Genomic DNA, 9,826 nt, shown 5'->3' with positions numbered 1-9,826 from the left:
CTACAAGCGTATGTTTGGAATTGCTATGAGAAAACTGCAATTTTTTGCCCTTTGAATGAATGAAACCACACAAAAGCCATTCCCCATTACGCTAAAGTCCAAGTTGTTGCATTTATCATCCATGATCCTTCACTTCAAAATGGGTTCTTGTGGGTCACATGCACATGCACAAGTACTACACAAATTCCTCTAATAAATATACTCCATGTGAATTTGAGGTTCTAATAGGCTTGTATGAGTATACTAGACCTATATCATCAACAAATTCCAAATCTACAACATAGTGGCATAGCTATATCTTTCAAGCCAACGTACTCAGCACCAAAAAACAAACTCATAGCTTCAATAAAACACAATCGAAGTCTTAGTTTTATATACATTGTGAAGCTTCATGCCCTTTCATGACCAACACTAAGTACAAACATTGGGCTTTTACTTAGCCCCACTAATGTCTTAGTCTAGGGTTCATGTTTCGTAGAATCTGAAAACAAGGTTAGCTTGACCCACGTCTCATTCTAACTACACTTGTGGAATTTTGACACATTAGGATATTGTGGTACATGACACAATTAAAAAGAGTTTTACCTTATCATTCACACCTCTTTTTTTATTATCAAGACAATTCTCAACAGAATTGATCAAATGTAATAACGCATTGTACAAGTGGGTTATCAATTCTTTTGGTTTCCTAGCCTTTTTTCTTATTTAGGTTGGAGAACAGTGCTCATTCCAACGATAGTTCCACTATATTCGAATGAGGCCCTCCCATTTCTCTCTGTCATTGCAATTCCATCTTCGTAAGGATGCCTAACGACGGCTTCATGTGTGTCTCTTGACGATTTATTGAGACTGGAACTTGGAACCTCCACAATGAATTCTATCTGTTTAGTAACTTCACTCATGTTCGGACGTGAATCCGGATCATCTTGCAAACAAGCCAATGCTAACTCGACCATCTTTTCTAGCAAATTCAGAGGGCATTCTCTAAGGATAGGGTCCACTAAGGATTTCACAACGAGTTCGATTCCACCTTGTGCAAAAGCCGACTTAACCTCACGCACCATATATTTCCCGTCTTGGATCGGTAACTTTCCAGTTAGAAGCTCAAGCAAGACAACACCAAAGCTATAAACATCACTCTTGTCTGTAAGGTGATTTGTCATGAAGTAGTCTGGGTCCAAGTATCCCTGAAAAATTTGTCATTCCAGAAAGAACAGAAAGTTAGATATGTATAATGAATTTTCTTCACTACATTTTTAATAGATTAAAGTTAGAATTTAACTCTTTTTCATGTTTTTAGAACTACAGCAGGCTTGTTCTCACTTGTTCTGTGCATACAATATCCAGAATTATGTTTTCCTTTCCAAGTAATCCAAGCAAGAATTAGTATTTTTTTTTTCTTCCATAGCAGCATATAGTTTGCTTTTTCATGAAATATTCAGTATTTTTTCTTTTCTTTTCAACTACAGTTCAAATTTCTTTTCTTTTATATTTGATATGGCCTCTTTAATATTTGTTTTCTTCTCTCTTATCAAACAAAATTTAGTATTACTATTAATTTATTATTTATTTCAAAATATTCAGTAACATACTAGTGTTCCTTTGACTTGTGTGGATATGGGTGCTCCTCCGTCTTCGTCTACGGGCGCAAGTTTAGACAACCCAAAGTCGGCAACTTTGGCCACCAGTTTCTCATCGAGAAGGATGTTGTTCGACTTTATGTCCCGGTGAATGATCGGAGGGTTCGCTTCAGAATGCAAGTAAGCTATGCCTCTCGCAGAGCCCAGTGCTAGTTGAAGTCTCCTCTCCCAATCCATGTTTATACCACTCTTGCCTATCAAACATTAAAAACAATTGTGGCCTGTCACAAAAATGCTGACTGAATTTTTGAAAATTTGAAAATTTTCCTGTTGGACATATTAATATATCAAGCTAAATCTGAGACAAATATATATGTATATAGATGTCACATATTCATGCATCATGCTATCATTTCTGGAGTACCTTGATTTGCCAGTTATTTCATTGAATGACAAAGGGAACTTGACTGATTAAAAATACCAGAAAAAAGGCAAGGGAGGAGCTCCAAAATTCCTGATTTAAAAAATAATAATCCCCAAATGCTTCTAAGTTCTTGTTATTTCCCTGAAATAACCTCTGGTCAACCAATCCCTCCTACATCAAGTCAACCCTATTTTCTCACTCTTGCTAGGTTGATCAAGAGCATTTTGGTAAATATCCAAAACTCAAGGGCATTCCAGGACTCGGGTATATTTCACAGTTCTTCTAAAAAATAAATCTGACAAACTGAAAACTGTTCAAGGGTGACAGAAGAAGCCATGAGTATAAAAACAGAAAAAGCACCACGCATGTGTATTTTCCTTTGAATGGATCTCAATTTTCTAAATCACTACAGATAAAGTTTATCACAACAAATCACAAGAAATGCTATTACTCTTATTGAATCTAAATCCAGTGAAATTTATGTAGGACATAATGTTCCCCCCCCACCCCCCCCACCCCCCAAGAAAATGGGTACCTGAGAGGCTTTCACGCATCGTCCCATTTGGCATGAACTCATATACCAGCATCTGTTCTCCTTCTTCGAAACAAAAACCAATCAAACCAAGTAGATTTCTATGATGAACCCTAGACAAGAGCTCTATCTCGTTTCGGAACTCATCAGCACCCTGTAATGAATCTGCCGATGCTCTCTTAATTGCGACTTTCACTCCCGATTCCAAGAAGCCTTTATATACCTTTAAAAGATTATATTTCATGTGAAAACATTATCCAACAATATTGTGCCCTATTAGATCCAAAATCCCAACTTCTGTAAAGAGTTTGCTACTTATGTATGTGTGTATGTTAATACCTTGCCATATCCACCTTCACCGATTTCATTATTTTGGCTGAAGTAGTTCGTGCATTTTCTAATTTCATCAAGCGAGAACCACCGAGCACCTTTCAATTGTGGAATATTTGGATCTCCTTCACCAGCAGCAATCCAAGCAGCTGCCAAGAGAGAATGAGTGAAGCATATGGCAATGCATAGTTCTTTCAGTGTTCATTTTAATCAGAAACATCCCAATACTCTCATAATTTTTCAAAGTTTTTCTGACTTGCTTAAGTATGTATTGAATCAAGTACTAATCTCTCAAAACAAAACTCACACAATTACAACTTTTATTTACTACCTGAACCTCACTGGATTTAATAGAAATAATTAATCATGACATGCTGAGGGCAGCTGAATGTCCAGAAAGTAGAATAAAAAAGTGCCAATGGTGGTACTAAATCATGAGTGAATGTTATGAGTGTTCGTTCTACTTATGTAACAAGAACTAGTAATCAAAATTCATGGCCTTATTTTAATAAAAACAATGAGTTAGTTTTGAATAGATCTAGATAAAACTAATTTCTAGGTATCACTCAAATCTAGCAAAATGAGAAAAAACAGATCTGAGCTACGTACCAAATGGCTTATTCAGCTTTTCTGCAGTCTCAGCTCGTTTCTTCTGCCTCATAGCATAAAGTGCAAGGACCAAAACAATTGCCACAAAAACTATGACCCCAACAGCAATACCAATCTTCGCACCAACACTGAGTTTGTTCACTACAACCACTGAAAAATATAAAACATGAACAAATATTAAAAAACATATAAAGTAATAAATCGCATAAAAATCATTCAATTAATGTATTTGCACACTCAACATAGTTGGGAGACAAAAACATTAAGAAGAAAGTGATTTTGTTTTTAAGATTGGGAGTGATTGGCATAACAAGATTGAAAGGATGTACCAGCACCATACGGATTGCCATTGAACTGACAAACCAACGGACCAATCTCATCCAAACTGATTTCCTGGCTTTTGATATGAAATGCTATAAAAGTTGCAACTGTAGGGGACCATGAACTAATGTTGCTAGGTGGGAAGACCGATACACTGATTTCATTGTAAGAGATGACACTCACCACCACTTGGTCTAATGATATTGATGTAGAATTTATCAAAAGCACCGTGAGGCCAAATGCCAAATCGGTCTCTATCAAAGAAATGTCACTGTCTGTAAGAATAGGGACTTTGGTTGCCAGAAAATTGATACTTCCAACCACCGGAAGAGCGCAGAGGCAACTTGTGGTTACTTTGGGATTTACTGCATAGCCATTATCACATGCATTGGTACATTCGGAATCACTCGTAGAGCTGGTTGAAGTCGTACCAGTTTCATATGCATTGCATTGATTTGCATTATTCACGCAATATGGATTTCCATCTAGCCTGATTGTAAGCCAATAGAAAACAATTTCAATAGAGCAGACATATGAAACACCAAATAATCCGAGATTTATATCATTACAGTAACCCTACTTCTCATTCTTTGGTTCTTAACAACGAATGAGTGGATAAGTCATGGTGAAAGTAACACTCACAGAATTTGTGAATGAGTAGAATTTCCCACTGGAGGAAGAAGATTGTCTAGACTGTTGTTTCTCACATCCACAAGCAGGACTGATGTACTCATCAGAGTGAGATTTAGAGTGCCATTTAAATTGTTTGATGTGAGGGTCCTGTATAGGGAAAACAAAAAAAAGAACTTCCGTAAAGCTTCTCTTTATAATTAAATTTTCTTTAATAAGAACTAAATTTATTAAAAAAACTTGAGGGGAAAGCATTACACATTGGAGATATTGGCACTTCTAAATATTTCGACAGGTATAGTTCCAATCAAGTTTGTTGAGTCCATAGACCTGTGAAAATAATATCAATTAATTATAAGAAATGACATTAGAATTTATCTCTAACCATTCACCACTACCAGTAGTCACATGTCAATGACAACAGCTCCACACATCCAATAAGAGATCAAAACATTAGCTCTGTTTTCTTTTCGCTTTTTACTAAATTAGACATTTTTTTACATCGTTCAAAACTTGACTTATATGAGGATTTCCCTCAAGTTAAAAATTTTATCTATCCAACAATATGCATATATACACTGCAATTATGACATGACTTTGTTTCCATTCAGATGCTAATTGCATTGCATAATCGACACTTTTCCCTGCCTATGACATGGAACATACATACATCAATACAAACGTGATATACCGGGTATTCAAAATTATGCATCCAAATAATAAAAAAATGTAAACGGCATGATAGATATGCCCATTCATTGCTGTCATTTTCATGCTCATTAATTTAGTGTCAAAGAGCAAACAGTTGGAGACAGTATCAATCAATGATGCATAAGTATAGAGAGTGAAGGATCCTAACAGTAGACGGAGGTTGGTCAAATTAGAGATCCAGCTTGGAATTTCTGCACTATCGAACAAATTGCTGCTGAGGTGGCTGCATTAAATTAAAAATAGGAATTACAATAACAAATCAAGCCCTTGATTAAACAAAATATCTCTCGTTTGAAAGAATACTCATGCTTCTTACAGCATTTGTAGTTTTGTGTTGTTTGATAGATCTGGTAGTTTCCCAGTGAGGTTATTGTTACTCAGTTGCCTGTTGTTTCAAAACTGTATCGTTAGCATGAACACCAGTCTTTTTTTATTCTTTTAACTCCAAAAAGATGATTTATTAAAAGATCGATGAATTAAAACTTTTATGTATGTTCAACAACTTTATAGTGCATATTGTATTTGTTTATTCAAAGTGCTTACAATGTAGTGAGATTCGAGAGATTTCCAAGAGTAGATGGTACAGATCCACTTAATAAATTGTGATCGAGCCGTCTTCAAGGATTAAAGAAGACAAGAAGAGTTAGACAATTGTTGAAATTCTTAACAAAAAAATGGTGGTCAATGTTCTTTAAGGAACTGTTACAATTTGCTTTGTATTTAAAATAAATACTGGAGCTATTTTCATAGAAAATTTCTAATGTTTCGAGAGATATCACTGAATTTACTTATATAATCTGCAAAGGTTCTGTGTGGTTAATGTTCTTTAAGGAATTGTTACAATTTGCTTTGTGTTTAAAATAAATAATGCTGCTAATTTCACAGAAAATTTCTAGTGTTTGGTGAGGTATCATTGAATTTACTTACATAATCTGCAGAGGTGCTATGTCTCCAATATTTGAAGGTATTGCCCCATCAAGCTTATTGTTATCGAGCAACCTTCGGAGAAATGACATCAGAAAACCATGTTAAACCCAGAAAAACTTCTTCAAATACATTGTTAAGATAAATTCCGTTTGCAATAAAAAGGAGTCAAAGACACACATCCACTTCACATAAATCCAAACCTCAAATTACAATAGATGCAAAAGACATTACTGAACAAAAACATTTAACACTTTTATGACTTACAAGTGAAGCAACGACATCTGTGCATTGAAGATAGACGATGGAATATTCCCTGAAAATGAGTTGTTCTCCAAATGACTTCTCATTTGAACAAAATAGAAGACAACACAATTGTCATTATTTTGCCTCAAAAGAAACAATTCCACATGATATTAAAATAGTGTTGTGAAAAAGTAGCCTCTCTTACAAATGTTGTGCAGTAGTAAGATTATCTAATCCTGTGCCAGAAGTGCTAGATTCAGGAAGAGATCCATTCAATCGATTACTTGATACATCTAACCAAATCAGAGACTTGAGGAGACCAATCGTAGGAGGTAAATTTCCAATAAATGAATTCTGAGTCAATCCACTGAATACAAGAAAAAGGTAATTAATACAGAGACACTAGTTAACATACGATTTTAATCTTAGTAAAAAATGTTATATGCTTTTTACAAATACTGTTTCTACTTCTTTCACAAGTGTGATAACTTTCCATATTCACTTGGTAGTAAACAATTTTTAATCTATTTTTAATGAAAGATGCGTACACTCTTTCCATAAATGTGATTCCTCTCTAAATTTATATCTGCATTTTATCTCCTATTATTTATATGTTAGCATGTAAAAGTTGGGAAAAACCAGTTTTTGTTTCTTTTCTTTAACAGAAAGTTTGTTTATCATATAGCATTTACTTTAAACTATAGAATATATTTACAATTACACATATGGACATATAGGAGTGTGTTCGTTTTAATTAGAAAATACTTTTCATCATTAAATCTAGACTATTTTACAGTTTTAGTCTTCTACTTACAGATGGGTCAATGTTTGGAGGTTGCCGATTTCTGATGGAATTAAGCCTGTGAAGTTACAGAATTGAATAAATCTGGGAAAAGAAACAAGATTCTTAACAATCAAAACAAAATAGAAGTATTTAACCACCACCCCAACTATTCTTTTGCTTACATTCTTTGAATGGATGTGAGATTGCCTATTTCCTTTGGTAAATCTCCACCCAACTTAGAATTTGATGAGAGATCCCTACAAATATAGATTTTCCATAACCCTGAGATTCTTTATTGATGTATAACGAAAACCTTAGATTTGAAATAAGCAACAAATTGCATTGTAAGTAACTCACAAAAATATCAAACTTGTGAGGTTTCCAATAGCTGAAGGTAGGTTTCCCTCCAATTCTTGGTTGATGAGGAGCCTTGAAAAAGATACAATGAGTTGTTTAGGAATGTAAGTAATAGGATGCCAACTAATGAAAATACAAGGCAAATCTACTAAAATACCCCTAATTCTTCACAAAAATCCCATAATAGTCTTGTATTTTGAAATTTCCACCAATAATCCTCATGTTTCAAAAGACTTCCAAAACATAAACAATCTCTCTTTGCAAACGTGCACCCTGCAATTTCTTCTCTTTCCCTATCTGCCCCCAATTTATAATTTCTAGAAAATTTTAAGGAGAGAAACCTGAGACAAATAGAGGATTTGCAAACTCAAAGACAGGGTATGTTTCTACATATCATGAAAAATATGGTAATTCTGGTAAATTTCTTTAAATACAAAAGAGGACTACCAAAATTAATATATTGAACCTAACCACATAGAGTATAAAGCTCAAACAAGACATTAATTATACATACAAAGAGGTGACACTTGTGTTGGTTGAATCACATCGAATTCCAAGCCACTCACTACTGCATGGATCAGTACTCGTATCCCATGATGACGGTTTCTGAGACCAAGCCTTATGCAAACTAACCAATGCATTCACTGCAATGAACATAAAGCCAGACCAATTATCTCTAGAGGAACATGTGATATTACAATTCCATCTTGGTTGAATGCACAAAAATAATTATAAGGCATTGTTTTTCAAACAATTGCTGCCCTAGAAGCTGTAGACATTTTGCAATGCGAAAAAAAACTCACTTTGTGTTATGTTTTCCTACCACATCCAAAATTATGAGGTTTTCTGGGCAAGAGGAGGAATCATAATTGTGAGAAATCACTGTAGTGGAAATTTTTTCTTCAAGATTTCTTGCATATGATGATAACGTAACATCCATTTCCCACACACACCATATTGTTTCCTTATCTGAGGTAATTTTTCTCATCATATTAACTTTGAATAGTTACTCTGTTCTCTTCCATGTGACCATTTGATACCAAATGCTCAGATTATTCATACAACTGGTTAATGCTAATGATAATAATAAAAGAGTGAGATTGCATATGAAACTTTAAATGAATACGTACTGCATAAAATGAAGATTAGAGGTTAAATAAATCAAATACATGCCAAATAAAATGAAGATTAATAAGTGAATTACAAACCAAATAAAACGATCAAAACAGAGAGACTGAAGATGAACAACATGATGAATACATATGAATGATCAAAAACATAGAGATTCCCCGAAAGAATGGATTAAAGGTTACATGTATAAATTGCATACCATATAAAAACCAAAACAGATGATTTAAATTAATTATATAACAAAACTAAATGGTCAAATTAAATGAATTACATTGAGATTCAAATATAATTAAAATGAATTAAATGCCAAAATAGATTATCAAAACATTAGAGATTCAAGATAATTAAACGGAATGAATATGCCAAAATAAAATGATGAGAACAGATTGAAATGAATGATGGAGGTCAGCACTAAAATAAAATGATGAGAACAGTGTGAGGTTAAAGATTGAAATGAATGATAAAATTACATACCATCTTGTTGATTAGTAACTCCAATGACCACCGAAGGAAAGAAGAAGAGGAAGAAACTTGCAATGCAAAAGAATGAAAAGAAAGGCAATGGATTAAATCTCGCAGCTTTGACTAGCCACGAATACGGATTGAGGACCATGAAGAAGAAGAAGAAATGAAGATAGAAAGATGAATGGATGAATGAATCAATGAATGAAGAAGAAGAAGAGTATTAGATGGTTTGTTTTTTATTTTATTTCTTCTTCTTCTCCTCTGATCTTACAGGAATAGCAGAGAGTTAGAGGTAGCTAAAACAAACAAATAAACAAATAAAGAATAAATAGACAGGGGATTCTAATTAAGGAGGAAAGTGAGGTGATTGAATAAATGAATGAATGACGGCAAAGTAAGAATATAAAGGTTTTGGAGGTACAAACAAATCTTTACAGAAGATGGAGCTAAAGTTAATTGAGAGAGAGAGAGAGAGAGAGAGAGAGAGAGAGAGAGAGGGGAAACAGTTGGAAACAAAAGAAAAAAAGAACAGAGTATATATGTATATGTATACAGAGAGGGGAAAGAGTTAGACAAAAAAGACAAAAAAGAACAGAGTATGTACATATGTATGTACATATAGATATGAGAGAGAGAGATGTTAAAAGGATTTACACATATATGTATTTATTATACATAATAATAAAAAACTGGATTACATACATATGTACATACTCTGATTATCTTAATCATCACTTCTGTTCCTTAATTATTAGTAAATTCTATTAATTACTTAGGTTTGC

At 33.9% G+C, this 9,826-nt stretch overlaps 1 protein-coding gene across 3 annotated transcripts; it reads right to left on the bottom strand.

Annotated features, from left to right (window-relative positions):
* Positions 1 to 341: 341 nt before the first annotated feature.
* On the bottom strand, positions 342 to 9,516 carry LOC147862998 (leucine-rich repeat receptor protein kinase HPCA1-like). 3 transcript variants are annotated; one of them, XM_087320753.1, is made up of 19 exons: positions 9,054 to 9,516; positions 7,963 to 8,092; positions 7,449 to 7,520; positions 7,274 to 7,348; positions 7,122 to 7,193; positions 6,513 to 6,674; positions 6,329 to 6,403; positions 6,065 to 6,136; positions 5,681 to 5,752; positions 5,454 to 5,522; positions 5,286 to 5,360; positions 4,685 to 4,756; positions 4,439 to 4,576; positions 3,805 to 4,286; positions 3,476 to 3,625; positions 2,876 to 3,015; positions 2,540 to 2,759; positions 1,593 to 1,834; positions 342 to 1,187 (listed from the first exon to the last, which is right to left on the bottom strand). In XM_087320753.1, the coding sequence occupies exons 1-19, from the start codon at positions 9,190 to 9,192 to the stop codon at positions 702 to 704; spliced, it is 2,943 nt and encodes a 980-aa protein (XP_087176879.1). In that variant the 5' UTR covers positions 9,193 to 9,516; the 3' UTR covers positions 342 to 701. The 3 variants fall into 3 exon arrangements, with proteins under 3 accessions (XP_087176879.1, XP_087176882.1, XP_087176880.1); XM_087320756.1 differs by lacking the exons at positions 7,122 to 7,193; positions 7,274 to 7,348; positions 7,449 to 7,520; positions 7,963 to 8,092; positions 9,054 to 9,516 and having other exon boundaries at positions 6,329 to 6,377; positions 6,513 to 6,651; XM_087320754.1 differs by lacking the exons at positions 7,122 to 7,193; positions 7,274 to 7,348; positions 7,449 to 7,520; positions 7,963 to 8,092; positions 9,054 to 9,516 and having other exon boundaries at positions 6,329 to 6,377; positions 6,504 to 6,643.
* Positions 9,517 to 9,826: the final 310 nt, after the last annotated feature.

Source organism: Azolla caroliniana, unplaced genomic scaffold, assembly GCF_043228905.1.
Source record: "Azolla caroliniana isolate FFs.n. ecotype wild unplaced genomic scaffold, voAzoCaro1.0.p SCAF_6, whole genome shotgun sequence".
Classification (NCBI taxonomy): Eukaryota; Viridiplantae; Streptophyta; class Polypodiopsida; order Salviniales; family Salviniaceae; genus Azolla; species Azolla caroliniana.
Note: the sequence above shows the minus strand (reverse complement) of the source record. Positions and strands in the feature narration are given on the sequence as shown.

What these genes read in the sequence shown, in the direction of transcription:
- LOC147862998 (XM_087320753.1), bottom strand. Translation starts at nt 9,192, where the DNA reads ATGGTCCTCAATCCGTATTCGTGGCTAGTCAAAGCTGCGAGATTTAAT. An exon ending in AGTGCCAATATCTCCAATGT is followed by an intron (nt 4,577 to 4,684) that starts GTAATGCTTTCC and finishes TTCCCTATACAG; the next exon opens with GACCCTCACATCAAACAATT. An exon ending in TGGCAATCCGTATGGTGCTG is followed by an intron (nt 3,626 to 3,804) that starts GTACATCCTTTC and finishes TATATTTTTCAG; the next exon opens with TGGTTGTAGTGAACAAACTC.